The sequence below is a fragment of the Dromaius novaehollandiae genome, chromosome 3 (assembly GCF_036370855.1).
Source record: "Dromaius novaehollandiae isolate bDroNov1 chromosome 3, bDroNov1.hap1, whole genome shotgun sequence".
NCBI classification, from domain to species: Eukaryota; Metazoa; Chordata; class Aves; order Casuariiformes; family Dromaiidae; genus Dromaius; species Dromaius novaehollandiae.
The window spans coordinates 29,065,871-29,085,682 of NC_088100.1; the positions used below are offsets into that span (position 1 = coordinate 29,065,871).

Genomic DNA, 19,812 nt, shown 5'->3' on the forward strand with positions numbered 1-19,812 from the left:
AACTTGCTCACTAAGCAGACAAATTCAGCATCGTGGAGCACTGACTCGCACCTATCGCTGCCCCTGAAGGGAATATAGACATAACTGACTAAATACACATGGTCTGTGATCTTGAGCCTAAGCCTAAGAACAACTACCAAAGCATGTCCTCACAGACACATGGGATATTCTGGCAATCAAAGCCCAAGAAAAAAGGAATTTTCTCCTTTCATTGAGGGAATAATCGTGAGAGGAATTGCAGAGATTTCCTCTTCCCTATATCTCATCATTCAGGCATATCCATGGGAGAAGGTATTTTCTGTCCTCATTACTCAATAGTCTCTTGTGGAAAAAAAAATAGAAAAACAGGGACAGTAGGCAGAGAAATTATCTGAGAAGTAGAAAGCTCTGTTTTCTAATTTTTCCCCATCATCTCTTTCCTCTAATGATATTATGAACAACATGATGTTAAGTGCTCTGAAAGTCATCTTCCTTTTTATGCTAGTATGATTTTTGCAATCTCAAAAAATGTGACAAATGTAATTATGCCTGAAAGAAATAAACCATCTCTTCTTGCAGAGGCAGAAAGAATACTAAAACATGATCTGTATTAGCTGTAAGCTAATTATAGTGACACCATGCATGCCTCTAGAATTCTGTTTGTGTCAGTGCTTACATTATCAACCCCTAATTTCAGGGTTTTATAACTCTGCTCTACATGATTTAGCTACTTTTATGGGCATGCACAACACAGTTGTTAATGGCTTTATTAGTTACTTTTTCCTAAAAATGGCTTAAATTATAGTTTGAAAATTTGTAGCTGACTTGTCTGCTACCTGGTGTAGGTCATGAGCAGTTTGTGACTAGAGTAAAAATTTGAAATTGTCAGAGTCTGTCATGAAGTAAGACAATACTCATCCAAAATGTTATCTAAATGCTGGACCTGAAAAATGTATCACAGACAGATTAGATAAAAAAGAAGTGCCATACATACTAATTATTTTCAACATCTTCATGCTCAGATTAGAGATTTTTGTAAAAGAATTGAGGTTGCCATGAAAAAAAAAATTTAATAACATCACACATAACGAGACAGTTTTATGAACACTGGATGCGGAATGAAGTTTTGGCATGGAAGTCTTCAGAAAACCTATCCAGTTAAGTATGTCAGTAATTCCAGGTAACATGACAAATTCACTGGAAACACTTGCAGACTCCCAGAAAAAGACTCCCAGACTTCCAAAAAGACCACTAGGTCGCATCACGCTGGAACATCCCATAAAATGTGGCATAAATGACACCACTTCGTTCTGACAAGCATGCTCTCTGTAAATGAACCTATAAGGAGCAAGTCCTTCTAAGCGCTCCAGAGGAAAACATCACCACAAGACATATAGAAGAAAGCTACTTTGTATCTTTTGTGTGTGATTGTTCCAAAGAATAACATTTTTACTAAGAATCTCTTTAATCTCTCTTTCTTCCTACCATTGGTCCAGAAGATCATAATTGCAGGGACTGAGGTTTTTCAGATACTGAAAACCTTGTCCTGTTTGACAGAAGGTGAATTACATGATAACCACCTGAGAAACAGGAGGCAGCTTGTGAGGAGGGGAAATCAGCAAAAATGGAAGAGTCAAAGGCAGAGTTCAGGCAGAAAAGCAGCAAGTCGAATACAGCGAGACAGCCAGCCTCATTACCATGACAGGGCAGAAATTCACCAGCAATAAAGATGAAAGTTCAGGCTATGTCTGCCCACTGTAATATTATAGCTTCTCTTATAGACAGGAGAGCAGACTAGATGTGCTACCGATTTATTAATTACGGAAATTCCTGTCCTTTTGACTCAGCATTTCTTCCCGTCAAATTCCCGCTACCTATTCAGAAGTGGTTCGGTTATTCAGCCCGCTGCGACAGCCAGACTCCTGTCTGCCCGCTCCGTGTGCTGCAAGCTCCAGTCCCGACCTGTGATAAATACAGGAAACTGTAGTCTCTAGTAGCTATGCGAGTAACTGAGCCAAAGTTTTACAGCTTACAGAAAAAAAAAATCTCTCTCTTTCAGAGACCATTCTCACTCAATCAGAAAAACAATATTTAAAAGAAGGTAATAAGACAGGGAGTAGTCTAAGATAGGGTTCTTCTCTATTACCCAATCTGAAACAATATAGCTAGTATATTAGAAAAAGAAAAAAGATGGAAAGGATGCCTTGCCAGTAAAAAGCAGTAACAAATTGCTATCTTCCAAAAAGTTGTTGTTTCTGGCAATAGTATATTTCTCAATAAAGCAGGGTGAAATAGCTCATTCAAGACTCAGACTACATTTCTCTAAATTCTATGAAATGGGTTTATTTTATTAATATTTAATGGTTCTCTATATCTTGTATTGTTTTTCTTTAAACATTTGGTTAAGTATTTAAAGAAAGCATCTTGAAAAACATAAAGATAGAAGTATGACCAAAGATAGAGAAAAGCTGGCTGTTTGGAAAGATTATATAAATCTTATCATTCCTCCATTGTAAGAATCTTCATTGGTTAAAAATAACTGGCAGGAAAAGATTTAATTCCCTCTTGCTGAGCTCACATAAACAACAAACACAGTTTCTCTAATCAGCCAGTAGATGGTCTATCAGCTTGGAAACCAATAATTAGTGAGCAAATGGTGTACAGTCATGTTATGCATGTCATGTTGTATATACTACTTTTTACTCTAGAATAATTCCTACATGATAGTATTTACATTAGTGTTACTTATTTCTAACCTAGATAACAGAGCTATCAACTCAGCAGGTGGATGGAAACATATTTTTTCTATATTCATCACCGTCTAAATGTACTCTGTTGGAACATAACTATGATTTCTTATATAGGAAAAGAGATGGAAGAAGCCCCTTCCTTCCCCCGCCACCTTTTTATAATTTATAAGTGACAGTGAGTGATTGAAATGGAAGAAGTAGGACAAGTTTTGCTCCTAGTCTGTAGTATTTTCCTTCTGACCCCTAACTGTGGAATCACAATAGAACCTGTGGTTTCACTCTTTCCTTTTTGTGAGAGATCCTATCCTTTATTCGGGTACTTTAGCCTTTTGTTTTATCAAACTTCCTATCTATGACTGACACATGTCATTCCAAACATTTTGATTATTTCTCATGTACTTAAAAGACATTTTTAATTGAATATAACAATAACAATAAGACAATCATTTTCTGTTCCACTAAACAGAATGTGCAACATTTTCTTCTATCCAAGTATTAGAAAGCGTATTTACAGCTTAACATAGCTCAAAATTGAAATCAAATACCATCCTTAAAAACATGAATCACAATGACCTTTACGGAAGAAAACATCTGTTATTTCTAATTTATAAATTCTACTCAAAATAAAGACATGTATTTGTGTATTCACAAACAGATTCTCACCTCACTCTATGAACTAATACCATTAAACTCAAAGCATTATTTCTAATTTATTTGAATGTAGCAAAGACTGAAGACCTCATCAAATTAAAGAGGCAGGTAGTTTTCAGCCTATACAAAACAGAAATAAACACTATTCAAAATATAGTTCTTTAAAGGTATTAGGAGAAGCACGGACCCTTGAACGTGCATTCTCTAGGAGTCCTTAAAACCCTTGACTCTTGCTGGGTTTCATGAAGCACACAACAAAACCCACCTGAAGTCTTTAAAGGAAAGACATAGTGGCAGGGAAAGAGGTAGTAGATTTTTGCTCCTTTTTTTTTTTTCTCTCTCTAGAGGACCATAGTCAAATTGTGTTTACGACAAATGAAATTTTATGCTTAATTTTAGAGTCTTCTTATGTTTTCAGACTTATGTTGAGCATACCTAGTAATTTAGAAGCAGAAATTGAGTTCCACTCTGTAAAAGAGAAAATCTGGGGCCCTGCCCTCCCATCCGCAAGCTGTTTGTCTTTGCATTTTCTTACATAATATCCTCAATCTTGTAAAATAAAGAAACAGGTTCTACAAACTAAAATTGCAGAAAACTGGAAAAAGAGCTTCCATGCTGCTCCTCACCATAGCTGTCCACACTTTATCTAGAAGGTAGATGGGCATAAAATATCCCAACAACAGCTTCTGGAATCCCTCTAAATTCCCTCCATGCAGTCGACAAACATTATTGTGGACATTTACATCAGATTAATTGAAAATATAAATTTCTCTATCAATTGAACAGTCTTGTAACTGATTCTTAGAGTACCTGAGAATTCTTATATACTGATGATACTACCTGGCTATAAAAGCATATAAAAGGCAGACATATTTTCAATAAATTCTAATAAAACACCTAACAAAAAAATTTGTTATAAATAAAATCCTGAAAGGTATACTTATAAAACAGCTTTTCAGAATTAGCACAATTTTTCTGTGTGTTCATCATATGAAAGAGTCACTTCTTTTAATTTGTTTGTTCAATGTGATAAAAACAAATTAGGAAGGAAGCAGGTTGAGGCTAGAGATACTCTAGGCTAAATATCTGCTACTCAGAAAGTAAGAGAGGGTTTTGAATCTAAATTTCATCATCACAGCATTCTATTTTAGTAACACATGATGAAGTTTTAAAGATCTCTGATGATATGTGGGAACAGACAAGCTTGAGAAACAAGGAAAAGACACCAAAATCTGTGGCAAGTTGCAATGGAGTTACAAAACCATTCAAATGACAGTCTTGAAGAGGGAGGAAACCCTTTTCACTGAACAAGCTGGTACAGATCATCTCACATCCACACTGCTCAGGGCTAGCATGCTCCAGAGACGACTGCTTGTATGCATGCTGCATTGCATTTGGCCCAGATTTTCTCTGTACCCTTGTGTGATGAGACATATGATGTGTGGGTTTTCGGCCAAGAGCATCCTTTCTGAGGGAAGGAAGGTTACGTGCTCATGTTGTGTCTCCTGTTCAGTCTCTTTCAATAGTAACTGTTGAACCTACAGGTTGACTTCGACTAAATTTGACAGAGATGTTGCTATTTCAAGGATAATTAAGTTCTTTGAAGTTTGGGGAAAACATGTTGCTGGATAGGAGGACATGTCCAAACTAAGGGGAAGGCTATAGCATAAGCTCATATGTCATAAGAGGTCTGAATATGCACATAAGAAAAAGCTTTTATCAGCATACAGCCAGAGGAAAAACTTCAGATCAGCTCACAGTTAACCACAAGACACGAACCTGTAGAAATAGGTTTCGTTAGCTCCAGTGTACAAGGAATTAATTGTTTGCTTAGGTAGGACTGAAGACTGACTCTCTCATAGCGTTTCTGTGATGAGCTATGTTACTTCCTGCATTGTAATGATTAGGTCTATGAAAACGGGATCAGGCAGAGCATTAGCTTTTGTGTTAATATTCTATTTTATAACTAATTTCTAGAATTTTTAACTAACTTCATATGAGAGCTATTATAAGTTACATTCATGACTACTTTGAAGGGACCTTGTAACCCACTTGAACAGGAGAAAGAAACCCTGAAGAGATACAAAACATTTCATATGTGGATATGAGAGGGAGACATCTTCAAGAGTGTATGTGCAAGATAAAACAGTACATTTGATTTCAAGAACTGATTAGCTCATGCAGATTCTGCATTTATAACATTTGATCAGTCTAGACTAGAACAGCAGAAGCATATGACCAGCAATTACCTGTTACAGTAATTCTAAAGTGCACACTCTGATTTTGCTGATTATAAGCCAAAGACTACAAGTAACAGAGATTAATTCAGTGCTCTGTTCCATTCTCTGCAATCCTACCATCTACTGTAAAATATAAGCCTAGCATACAATTTGTTCCATCTTTTGAAACCAGTGGTCATATAGTATTTGTTTCACAATGTTGCTACATCACAAGGTGATCAGCATCACCAGCAGACTTGCTTTCTGAACTGCCCTGTTTTCCGAAGTTAAAGCCATTGAAAGTGCTGAACTTGCCCTGATGATCCTGGAAACAGAATTTAGTCTAAAGACTCCAATTAATAGTAATAGCACAGGAAGAAACAATACTGCTTTAATTGCAAACAAAAACCCAAACATCTTTAGTTGCAAATGAAGCACATGTTAGTAAAATCAATAATGCACAAACTGTATGTCATTATTACAAAGTCATGTTCCTGATTAGAATTGTCTTTTAATATTCTTGGTTGAACTCCTGCCTAATCTCAATCTTACTTTATGAAACTGATTTTATTAAACTATTTTTTTCTTCAATTTTTTTTCTCAGCACGTATAATAAATAATGATTACAGAGGAATGCAAGAGTTGTGGTGGCTTAGCAAACAACAGACACGACCTGTGTTCCTGCTGGTGAGTGGTGAGGAATTGTCTGTATTCCACTCATCTGCTACCACCTACCACCTCTCTCTCGCTGACCTTTTTATTTGTCTCATCTACTAGTTATGTTGTGTTTTCCAGACTGTCAACTCCTTGGAGCAAGAATAGTTTATTTATTGAGTGTGCTGAGCACAAGCAGTGTCCAACTTAGTCTTGGCCTTTGAGTGCTCTGTGATATGAAATGTTAAATGATAACTACTCTAAAAGCCCATCTTGAAATGTTAAAGGCAATACTGAATTCCATCATAATAGCACAGGCAGAGAAAGTCCTTGTAAATCACAGCATACCAATTTAGTTCTCCTGTTTGTAATTTTAAGGATGAGCTCAAGAAAGAAAACAGTAAATGCTTAACTCTCTCTCTATATATATATAAAAATAATGGAAAGCTACCCTGCAAAGAATCTTCCAACAATCATACGATCAAAGGGGAAAAATAGCCTCCTAATGCTGAGTATATTTTTTGTGCTACTTGTTTTTAATCATGTTAATGTTATTTTAATTGCATTGCTAAAGATTTATACAGCCACGGATAGTTAAATGAAACAGAGAGGGGCAAATTTCTAAAATGTTGTCTGCAATACATGCTATTCTCTGCAGTGAGGAACAATTTTAATAAGCTATTTCTAAAGGGTTCTGCACAGAACAGAATTTCTTAGCATGACAAAGCAGTCAGTTAATGTAGTAGGAGCAAACACACAAACCATGAACAAAATGGGAGCTTGTTAAAATGAAGCTACTTTCTACATCCACTAAATAAACCTTTAAGATTGACACTGGTGACGAAAAGCCTAGAATCAGGGTTTTTCTGGAAAAATAAGTACAGATAGAGGGATGACAGGTCAGGTCTTAAATAAAGAAGTGAGAAAACAAAAAAGAAAAGTATTTGTGTGATATTTTGTTTATGTATCTTACTACAAGTAGAGATAAAAAATTTGTCTAAATTTTCCACATAACTTTGGTAATCAAATGTTCGTCAGAAAATTCATATGTATTTTGATTTTTGAGTGCAGCTGGAAATATCGAAAAACTGTACTGAATAATATAGAATGAAGTTACTCCCTTATAAGAATATTTTGATTGTATGAGTTTTGGAGGTTTGGAAGGTTTTGCTGTATTTTTTCTCTTCAGTTGGAATACAGGATGATATCAGGAAAAATAAAAATGAAGATATTGCTTTTACACTTTTTCTCTAGTCAGTTCTTCACACACTTGATTCAGCTTTTCAGAATTATTTGGACAGTTCATAGGGAGATCATTTAAAGCAGGTACCTTGATCACAAAAGGAGCTACTTGTTTGTAGGAAAGAAGTCCACAGTACTGAGAAAATGTAACTTGAATTTTGAAATATTTCTGACAGTTTATTTAAAATAATATTAGCTTAGAGTGGAAAATATAGATCAGTACGAAATGTAGCAGAAAGCAGAAATGAAATAGGATACAACTTAAAGATATTTTTTCTAAAATCTGAGCAGTTTAATTAAGGCCTGATCACTGAATCGCTTTTCATCAAGTATATTTTCAAGAGGTTTTTCTGAACCTTAGCTACTTTACTTGATTTTAAAATTGAAATTTTCAATATAATCAGTGACTCCATAAAACTGCAGATTTAATAAAAGCATCAAATACTATTAAATTACTGATTAAACAGAGAACATAAACAACTTTTTTTCCTCCTAATATTCCTACTGTTGTGGGAGTCTGGGTGACTATTACACTTGAATATGAAAATTAAAGTGTCTTAATTAAAAAAGAATGTGAATCCCTCCATCAGTTTATACAATAAGAAGTGATACTTTGTTACAAAGGTGCAAGTTCAGTTACTTTATCAAGAGCTGGTAGGAGTGAAAATCTTTCAGGATATATGAGAAAGCATTCTTTATTTAAACAACTATTCATAGCATCAATTTAAGAGCAGTACACTTTATCTAAATTAATAATATTCTTCTCATGCATTGTTCAGGCTTCTCTTTAAAAAATACAGCTGAAAAACAGACCAAGCCTAATCTTTAGATTTAGTTTGGCATCAGTCTAAATTCTTGTATCCTTTCAAGTATATAGGTTTTTCATGACTATACAGTGCCTATGAGTGGAAAAAAAAAAGCTGGTAAGGCAGGTAAAAATCCCTATTCCATGGTTAGCCACACAACTCTGTTTTTTATTATTATTAAAAATACTAATTTTTTTCCAATCTAGGGAGACATCTCCAGGCTTGAGTGACCGACCACATTGTTCTGTTGCCTTACACACCAGCGAGGCCCTCTTTTCATTAAAGCGCTACAAACGGTAGTTTGAAGTCCTGGCTACTCACTGAACTGACAAGCCAGGTCCCATTTTCCTTGGAATTTTAATATTTTCTTGCCTATCCGTCTAATAGTGATATCATTGACTATTTTGTTTTCTTCCTGCCTTACTTAAAAAAGAACTAAACACACAAATCACCTGAAGATGATTAATGTGACAACAATTACTTTGAAAGCAGAACAGCTAACTGTCAGATTTGAGAGGATCAAAACATAAAAGAAAGAGAATGATAAAAAGAAAAGAATCACTATATTCACTATCTGAGCTCTACTTTCTGCCGGAACAAGGGCAGAAAATGGATTCTTTAGCACTGGTGACTTTGTATGAGTTATTTGCTTGAAGTCATGAGTTTATGAATGATAAGAGCATATAAGCAAATATTATTCAGCACTGTGACAAAATTGTTTCGACTGTTATTTGTATCTTTAAAATAGTAAAAGAGGTACTGCAATATTAAAGATTTTTTATAGGCTCACTGTACATTTTTCTGACTTGTCAAACATTTTATGTATTCTCACTTCTAGAAAGCAAAAGTAATGAACAAAGCCAGTCATCCCTTAAAGGCTGAAATCCCGCTAAAAGGCTGAAATCCAGCTAAACTGAAGCCAAGGACAAAAGGGGCAGAATTTCACCCAAATCAACATCATTGTAACTTAGACTCTGCACAGCACAAGCTTGCAAACAAAGATTTTTTTACAGTATGTGCTACATAAAGCCAAGGTTTTAAACAAGGTCTCAAACTCTTGAACTGTACTAAGGAACAATTTTGCAAAATAGGATTTATAAGCTTCTTAAGCATGCTATCACAAAACAAGGAGACAACTTTACAAAACAATGGAATACCAAAATATCAGTAAACGTCAAAAATCTACATCAAGGAACTGCACAGCTTGATCAGAGATTCTTAGGTGTAAATAGCTGCTTCAGTCATACACCAATTTTTAAAACAGCACACTTCGATGGATTTATCTTAGTCGAAACAATAAATGATCAGACCAAACAGATTCTTAATACACACAGCAAAATCATACACATCTGAAAAACTAAGAGACAATTGAACTGTCTCCACTCTAGACCTTTCTTCTCTTTACTCATACATTTTCTTAGGGGATAATGTCTATAATAGTGTTTGTTTCATACTTTAAAAATAATTCACAAATCCATGCTAAAAGAAATGGCATTCATCTTGATATCTCAATAGTGTTTGTATAAGGAACCAAAACCAAAAATATGAAGTCCAATTTATTGGAAATTGAGCTTAACAAATTCCCCTCCCCCCCCCAGCCTAAAAGCAAAAGTGTATGAAATGCCACATTTGAAGATGGCACTTCTGTACTGCCAGCCAACAACACTTACTGGGTCAGCAAAATAAAAGGTGAATGGAATTATATACCAACTTCAAAAAGCTCATTTAATATAGTATCAGTTGAAGAGGCGTGTATGCAGTTCTAATTTGAAACAGCTGAATGCCAGTTATGCATCTGCATCACCGTCAGCATATGCCGCATGATGACATGTGAGTCCACCTGCTGCTCATTTTCCCCCAGCACTTTTTTAATGAACTGAACAATTTAAACTAAACCAGAGTGGAAGTGTGAACAATACATACGCTACCATATACTTCATAAAAATTACTGTCATGGCAGAGACCCAAATTTACTGAGAGGAAGGATGTCAGTACTCAGGTATTGATGTGTTTGGCAGGAGATGTCAATCAGTATATAGGTGCTTGTCAGAGAATCAGCATGCACGTGACTTCAGACTGGACCCCACCCTGCTCGCTCTCACCTCTTCTGAGTGTCACCAGAGAAAGGTGGGGGAGAGGGGAGTTGATTTCAAATTATTGTGGTGCTGCTGGAGGTCAACAGACAACGAGTGAAAATCCAGTGGAAATTAGGTTTTTTATTTCCTTTTTTCCCATGGCTGACTCATGACTGCTCTTTTAATGTTTTCATGAATTGTTCTCATTGCCTTATCTTTGAGTTCAAGCATTTCATCTCAGTCTTACTCTTTCCCATCTCTTTCATGTCCTTCTTCTATAATTACATCCCTGTAATGAAATATCACTGCACATACAGTATTTTGTTTTTGTGAATTTGCTCTTCCCTCAGTCTCTGGCATGACTATCCTTTTTCACACTCTTCTCATTAATCAGTCTTTTCCTACAGACACTGTGATAATGGTTTCTCTTTACTCATTTCTATTCAAAATCTTTAGCCTCTTATTTTTTTCACTTCTCTTCCCAGTTTTTCACCAGTCTTTAACATCTTCCCCTTTTTATCAGTTATATTTTTTATTTTATCTTCATCCCTATAATTAAACTTCTGAATATAATGTACTGAAACAGAAACATTAGAGATTTCTAGTGAATAAAGAATGCAAAGAAAGTAAGTTCCTCTTTTCACTTTTGGGGAGAGGAATAATCATAGGTCTCTCTCTGCTAAAAGTCTTCTGAATTAATTTGGAATTTTTTTGCTTGTATATTTTTAACATGAAATTGACACAATACAAAATATAGCACTTAATTAACCAGAATAATGGTTAATTATTTAGACCTGGAAAAATTTAGAGACAAATCTCAGCTGAGTTGATATATACCTTCTTCCTGCCTTCCTGAGAAATCTGTGCTATACCAGTTTAGACAGCCTCTTACTTACATTTCTATGCCAGTCTAGGTAACAATATATAAAATATATCCCCCCATTATCTATGTGGGTGAAAAAGGGATGCTTCAAATTATTAAGTACCAATTAATTTTATTTCAAGGTTTACTGAAGTATCTGCTTGGTAGAATTCAGAAATGACTGATCAAATGTTGACAGCTGCCTTACTGCTGCTACATGGACATAACTTTCATTAATACAGTCTCTGTGTTCACGCTTGTCGGAATTATTGGTAGTGCCTTAGGGGATACCGCTACCTAAGACAAATAAAATAATCACATTGACCTGTGTTAAATTTATTAGAAAGCAGAAAAATACAGACCCAGTTCTTCTCCTGCAAATGGTTATTTCATCTCAAATCTATTTCAAATGTCCCATAAGAAAGTTTTTATTAGAAAAATCCATTCTGAGGTGTAGTATATATGAACGGGATATACTACCTTGTTGTCCAAATCACTTGTGAATTGTTTTAATATAGCACAGAGTTTTAAATACTTTGCAAGATTATAGGTGAACAAATACACTTCATTTCAAGAGCAGTGAATCCAACCTGACGTGTTCTGTACAACAGTTTAAAGAATGACAAAGAATGAGAAAGGCGATTTCAGTCTGGTCATTCAAGGAAATGTCCTGAGACAGGCAAATCAAAGAATATCAAGAATCTGGAGTTTAACTTTATTTACCTTATTTATCAAGGTTAGCTTAAGTGTCTTCCCCGGAAATACATGCTCTAAAATAGGGTGTCAGCATCCTTCCAAGGGGTAGTGAGCTGGATTATATTCTTTTTTGCCAAAACAGTAGTTAAACATCCAGATGAAAATCAGCAGGAGTTAGAAAGCTCAGCTGGAGTTAAGAGATCATATTTCTCAAAGGGACCATTACTGCCAATCAGCTGACTTGGCATCTTGCCTTTATGCAGGGAAGAGACTTTATTACACTGCTTCCTCTGGAAGTCACCACGGCTTTCAGTTGGCAACTCTGCGTCATGGAAGTCATTCAGAAATGACCTGTTTGCCATCTTTGTCACTCCTGGTATAAAGTTGCGGATCCTCAGTCTAACAGTATAGTAGTTAGGACATGCTTTCAGTATTTTGTATTTTGATAAGTTTTCATTTTCCAGCAAAAGCAGTACAGAGAAAATGAAAATACAATTTGTTGGTAATAATTTAGAAATTTCATCTCATCCCTAATACAGTCACCTTGCAGATGCCATCATATCGCAGCTGAAACTGTCTAAGTGTGGAAATTGCTGCTCCTCACACAGGTGTCAAGGACAATGAACTAAACAGACTGTGATGGATGTGTTTTATTGTGTGTACTGCTGCTGAAGTTTGGGGATATAAATAAAGTGTGCCATGGAATACTCAATCTGAAAAGACAGTACATCTCTCATCCAGACTCTACTGAAAGGTGAGAACGTAGCGTTCTGATGAGTAGTCTAGAGTTACAGAGGAAATGGAGTCTTCCATTCCACGGCACAATTCTACTGTGGACTTCTCTTAATATATGCATATACAGTAAACTGGCACACATATATCCATGTCCTAATTGTCTTTGGTCCCATATCATGAAAGCTCCAAGAACACCTTTAAATATAAAAATGCAACTCTCCAGGTAAGCTATTTTCTGAAATGTTGCTTTACATTTTACTATGGCAACATTCTGAAGTACCAGTATTCTTTATTTAAAACTGAATTCCAAATTGTTTGAATTTATTTCAAGATCGGACTCGCCTATCCAATTTTAGTAAAGCAGAAGTATAAAAATTTCAAGATAATTCAATTTCCCAATTGTTGCAGAAATAATGATTTGTACTTAAACTGATATTTTATTTTAGAACTTCATTTTTGTAACTCACTGTAGCATCAGATGATCCTGCTGTATTTGTAGACAAAACTTTCTTCATTCAATAACCATATCATTAGGAAATAACGAAATAAAATTCTTTGTTCAGAAGACATTTGATTGAATTCTATACTTCACTGGGAAAAGGAGAGTTCATTATTTCTAAGTGTCATCACCTGAAACTTTGGCTCCCACTCTTCACCAACTGAATGACTTTGAAAATTTCTTCATTAACTAACTTTTTTTTATTTTTTTCTAGAATGTGATGTAATTGAAATTTGATACAAACTGACAAATTTTTATCTTGAATGTGAACTGTCATATAGTTAAATAACTTAACTCAGCATTTTGGCTCCAAATTTGCCCCAGTTCTATCCACTGTTTTAGATCTAGACTAGTTTTCCTGTTGATGGATCACGAAGAAAAGATATAACCATAAGCAGGTCTACCCAGTAAGAATTTAATTTCTAGAAAGAAAACTAAGAAGAAAAAAATAAATCTATATATTTAAATAGACTTGGGTTCCTTCATCTTTAACATACAATAGTGATTTTGTGAGTTGAAAAGGTAGTGACTGGAATGGAAGTAACTCTTTGTTCTAATTCATATGAATAAAAAAATGCTTATTGAAATATGGTAATCAAAGTCTCTCCATAAAGACTTTCCTGACATTAACTTAATGTGGGAATTATACTTATTTGTGTTTTGAGCGTAGGCCCTTAGAGTAACTTGGGCTCTCTTAGAGCTAGGTAGCGGCATGCAAATAACAAGCTTGCACATAAAGCCTCTGAATTGTGGCTTCCAGGTTTTTCAGCAACAGGATCATTTTCACAGGTGTTTTTTTTTTTTTTTTTTTTTTTTTTTGAATAACCCACTCTTTTTTTCCAGATTTGATGTAATTGAAATATGACATGCATCTGATAAATGACTAAATCTTTATTAACAACCCCTTCGATATTTTAGCATAGGTTTTAAAATGAACAACTAAAACTGTTGAAAAATGGGAATGCCCATAATAAATATTCTTCTGGCTGTTTTTGTTGGTCTGCCTTGGAATTCACGTACCATGGAAGTAAAAATGCGGGTATGAAAGCAAAAGGACATTATGGAACAGGAGAAAAAAGGATCAACAATACATGACTAGACTACTGTTTCAGAAGAAATTTTGAGGGCATTACAATATCTATTGCATAGAAGAGTGTGTGTAAATGAGACAGTGCTTTTACTTGGGTTACTGATATTTAAGGTGATTCACCTTGGAAAAGATAGCTGCTGAACTATCTAGTTACACCCGCATCTCTTTTTCATATTTCTGTGTTCCAGAAAAGGACAGAGGCCTGTATCTTTAACAGACATGATAATATTAGATAGCTGTTGCTAATCACAGCCTTTGATTTTTTTTTCTGTTGTATGCACCAGCAATTTCAGAAATCAAACTGTAGACACTTGAGCAGAGACAATTTTATAATACTTATTCTGCAAGTTCAAGAGCTATTTAGCTACTAGAAGCCTTTCGTGTTCAAGTTAATTTTTGCTCGAAGCTTAAAATGCTGCTTCTAATTCTAAAGCTGTCATTGAAAGGATCTATCCTCACTGCAGCCTAACTTACAGACCGTACTAAGTCTTTACGCCACAGGTTCTCTCAGAGCAATTTATATTTCTATGCATAGTTAAAATAAGAGCAAATGTCTTTAGAGGGCTGAATTCAGCCCTAGGTATTTTAGAGAGTCTGTAAACAATGTAAACTCCTGCACACTTTCTTCAGATATGCAGAACCCTGCTCATTCAGCACTGCCCAGAAAAGCTTATCAGCAATGAATAATTTAAAATAACATTCTCTCAAATATAAATACCTGTCAGATTGAATCATACAGCATTGTCTTAACTGTTTATAAACATAGGTCTGATCAACAGCTCTTATTACCGTGTTCTGCTAAAGATATAAAATTAACATGTTTTAAATCAATTGCTATTTTTGGTGGATGTTTATAAAGCAATCTTAATAACAACTGTGTACTGATTTTGACTGTCCTAAATTATGCAATTCATCAACAAAAGATATGCCATAGTGATGAGCAGTTTGATCCGAATGGCGAATTTACTCCTTGAAGGATGGTTACTAGATAGCAGAAGAAACTCGCGGATGTAGGAGTTATTCCACTCTGATCACGGACTATTGCTAGGAAATCAGCGACAGAAACTTTCTGAGAGCATCTTTTATATTACTGAAAAAGTATTTCATAACCACTACACTGATGATTTGTTTGACTGCTCAAAACCTGTAGAAATGTTTTATATCTTTGTTTCTCATTAATATAACAAGCTCATTAAAGTAAATGAAGGTTAATTTAATCATATTCAGGCACTATATTGAATAGGTTATTGCATTAGTCTTTCAAATAGTTTGTCTTTCATTCTACTATCTTCATCAAATAGTATTCTGAATAATTATAATATTATCATATCGCCATTAAAAAGTTACAGCACTATTATATTCTTTTTATGAATTTCAGGTCACCTATAGCTTTTATGCAAAATGCTGCAAATCTAGGCAAAGTACCTCAGGCTATGCAGCAAGAAAGTAATTCCTTTTATCACTGTGTGCATTTCTGAGGTCTTTACCATTTGGATGATTACATTATCTCAGTTTTATATTCACTAGTCAGGAGGTAAATGTCAGCTTGAATCACTGAATCTCAATTTTTTATACCTTTCATTTTGTTTGATAGGCTTTTTACCCATTGTAATTTATTGCTATTTCTGATGAAGGTATAAAGTAAAAAGCTGAGAGTGTAATCAAGGCTAATGGTGAACCAAATACCATGTGATAATAAATCAGTAAGAAAAAAATACTCTAGAGATAAATGGAGATGTTTACCATTTCAGTTTGACTACTATTACAACTGTTTATGTAAAATACAAGGCTGTACAAAGAAAATTGCATTCTCTTCTTTTATGTAAATACTACATGCAGAGTTATGTGAAATTAAAAACTAAAACTTAAGGCTAACAGCTGAATTTGTGCTTGTGATGTAAAGTTTCTTTTTTAATCATAATGTATAACAGAGGAGAAGAAAATACCATATAAAGAGGTATATGGCAAAAAGACATTTGAATTTTACAGATAGGGACATACACTGTCAAAGTCATGGGTTGCAGTAATCCTGCTCCTTTCTATTTTAGAACTTATTACTCCAACGGAAATCTCCCAATTCTTTCGCAAAGAAGCTGAAGCACACCGGGGTTGATTTTTGATAGTTATTGAATCATTTTTTCTTTATTCCACAGGAATATTTTGTGCCTAGATTAGTTCTTTATTTCTACAAAGAAAGTATCTTACTGTGTTTATGAGGAGAAAAAAAAAACTACTATGAGAAAACACCTCAGCAGTTTGCCTAAGGACTAGCTACAAAACCCACCTGAAGTGAAAGAAAATATTGTCATTCACTTGAATAGCTTTTCTGAAAGGCCCCAAGATAGAAGTTATACCAAGTAATATCTAATAACAGTTAAACTCAGATTGAAACTGCATTTCTGTTTTTTTTAAATATCTTCAAGCCTGCATATTTGTAGTAAGGAAAAAAATGGTTAAGCATTTAAAATCATAACTTTTCCACTATTCTATTATGAAAGATAAAAACATGTTAGACTATATTTACAGTACCTTTGGATACTGTTTGACAGGGATCAGAACTCTTTCTGACAGCTTTATGTTTTTGTTGCTGATAACATCAAGGTATTTCTTTTCTTCATCTTCCTTCTTGCCTTCAGAACCCTGAAATTTTTCAATTTCTGGAAAAAAAAAAAAGCAATCGGTAACATGCTATTTGTCATCCTCGGAAATTTTACCTTCTACATCCTAATACAGATTTTGCATTGAACACCCATTCTACTTGCACTTACGTGACTTGTACTGCTAGCTTTGAAAAAAACAGACTGTCACCAGTGTTGAGAGATAGAGAGGTGACAGGCCATGGTTTGTGCTGCTTGACTAATTCTTTCCCAACAGAAACAGATTCCAAATGATCTCAGTGGGAAGAGGAACAGATGAGCCTGAAGATTCAGTCTATCAATCATTAAGAGAGAATCACATCATCTTAGCTTGATGCTGTTTTGTAAATGTGACCTGCCAGAATTAGGCAGATTCAAATTGAAACGGCTAACATTCAGTGAGAGTATTAAAAAACTGAAGAGTCTTCTTGTTTTTACCAACTTTTCATTCAAGTCTGTTTTTTTGTGTGCAGGCCGCAGTAATTCAGAAGTGGCATACTCTCTGTCTGAAAAGGTTTCAAAACATTTTGAAGCAAATAGTACTGAATTATTTAAAGCTTGCACAAAATAAGGAATAAAGATAACTCTTGCACAAAAAGGTTTTTCATTGAAGAAATATAGTAAGTAATCATTACACAAGATAATAGTGATGATATACAAAATATTTGATAGAGTTTACAAAGACAACCCAAAATATATTCAGGTTTGAGTGGTTTCACATGAATTCTTCATTTCCTAAAGCTCTATAAGCAAAGGATAACAGTAACACTTGAATTTATTACTGTGCAAAGACCTGGTGTCTCAGAGTTTTGTGACAGTATGGGTATTATTGAAAAAACTGCATTTACAGCAGTGCCATTACTGACAGTAAGAAAATGGCAATGCTAATAATGAGTTAACTAAATGGATGAAAAGGGACAGTTGTGGGTCTGAGAAGCATGCAATGTCAAGGCCCAGAAAGCAAGCAGAGGGAAGAGTAAAACACTGAAAATGATTTGCAACACATACAAGGGTATTTCCTTGATTTACAAGCGCATGGGACAGACTATGTTCTAAGACACCAGCCCACGTCACACTTTGTAGATAGATGCTAACGTTGCCTATTCTAGATCAAGCCTTATTTAGTCTGCACTAGTGAACAGCACTTGAACGTGACCGTTATAAGAACTTTTAAAACCTTTCATACAAGGATTGAGATGGGATACAGCTCCCCTAACTTAGGATTATAAAAGTTATTTTAATAAGCACTAAAAATATCAGAACGAAAAGTGTCATTTTCATAATATATTTTAATATACCTGAAAAAATATGATATGTTGCATCCAGTGGGATGGACAAATCTGGAAAGTGACGAGTACCAATTAAGCACGAGCTTACAAAGCCGTAGTTTGCAATAAAATCACTTAGTTCGAGCTAGCTTTAAGAGGTAGGAGGTTCTCTTCAGGTAGTTGCAATGCAACTACACAAAGGCTGTATCAAGTTTCACTCCAGAAACGCAGTGAACAATAGTAAGCTAGGGAATTTTCAAAGGAAAGTGGAGAAGGTGTATCAACGAGACAAAGCAAAACAAAACTAAAGTATGATTAGTTTTGGATTAGCAGAAGTGGATAGACAACTCTAATAAAATCAATGATTCTACAGTTTACAGCAGAATTTGTCATCTTCAATATTTTCATAGACACCAACATAGTAAAGCAATGATGGTTAATTTAAACTTTTTTATTCAGCGTGACTTCAGCTAGGATAAACAATATCAAGCTCAATAGTAGGTGTACTGAACTGGGATAACTTCCTGAATTTTAAACATCAACAAAGTTATTCTCTCCATTCCTTCGTGTTCTCTTTAAGAGAAAGTAACTATATCCATTTCATCAATAATAAAAAATGGCCATGGAAAAGTAAAGGGGTTAACATTTTTAAATCTGAATGTACAGATTTGAATACTCAAGTATGCTGCATGATTTTCAGGGCTCTTGAGTATTGCCAGTTTCCACTGATCATTTACCCTCTGAAAAATCTTCATTATAATCACGGCCATCTCATATAGCATGTTTGAAAAACATTGCACTCAATTTTCTTTAGCACATCAGTATGAACATTCAGAAACACTCTTCAACCTGATTTGGCTGCAAATGGGTTTTGAAAATAATCAATTTAAGTGGAAGTAGAAGTGGACACCTTTCTCAGAAATTGTACAATTAAATTAATTTCAATCTTGCTGCAACACAATAAATTGTGAGACACATCTTATTGGATAAATATTAAACTATGTTATAATATAAAACGTAATACTAAAGTCTGTATACAGATCATTAACCTGATGCAAAAGTAAAAATCCATTTATAGAACTGTATGTCCTGCTACCGGTCTCACAAATGATGCTGCTTTACACCAAAATTGCTGCTACTAACCACTGCTATACCTATCTCTGAAAATCTCAAGGGACTGTTGTGAACCCTTCTTAAGTTGTAATGATAAAAAGATTGTAACTTCGATGTCAGTTTTCTCATACAGTTTTTTGTCATACATGTCTATAAAAGTTGTACACTGCATATGATGATAGTCCAAATACAATAGCTGGCAGCAAACCTTTGAATAGCTTGTTCTCTTCTCATTTCATTCAGCTCCCCCCGTAGAAACCTTAAAACTACCCTCAAAGCCTTTACAGCGAAATTTGCCCCTGAGCTCCCGTTCCGCACAGAGCCTTACACTTAACGCCCTCAGCGGGGTACGTGCCGCATGTCCTCTTCAGAGCAAGTTCAAAGACTATCAAAGTCCTTGAAGAACAACCCTTTGGTACACAAAGTACATTGTTGCTTTCAAGTAAAACTGGTGGAAAGGGGAGCTTACTCGGAAGACAGAGGTGATACAATAAACTAGTTACTGGACCCAGACAAAATGTATTGAATTTGTGCATT

At 34.9% G+C, this 19,812-nt stretch overlaps 1 protein-coding gene across 5 annotated transcripts in view; it reads right to left on the reverse strand.

Moving 5' to 3' along the window:
• The window catches only part of KHDRBS2 (KH RNA binding domain containing, signal transduction associated 2), a 414,201-nt gene that overhangs the window by 327,236 nt on the left and 67,153 nt on the right, over nucleotides 1-19,812 (reverse strand). For all 5 annotated transcript variants that reach the window (XR_010388234.1, XR_010388233.1, XR_010388232.1 and 2 more), the window contains exon 2: nucleotides 16,788-16,915. Coding sequence is in view for 2 of the 5 variants with exons in the window: in XM_064508626.1 (XP_064364696.1) it covers nucleotides 16,788-16,915 (128 nt within the window). In the remaining 3 variants the exon portion in view is untranslated. The remainder of the gene's footprint in view (nucleotides 1-16,787; nucleotides 16,916-19,812) is intronic.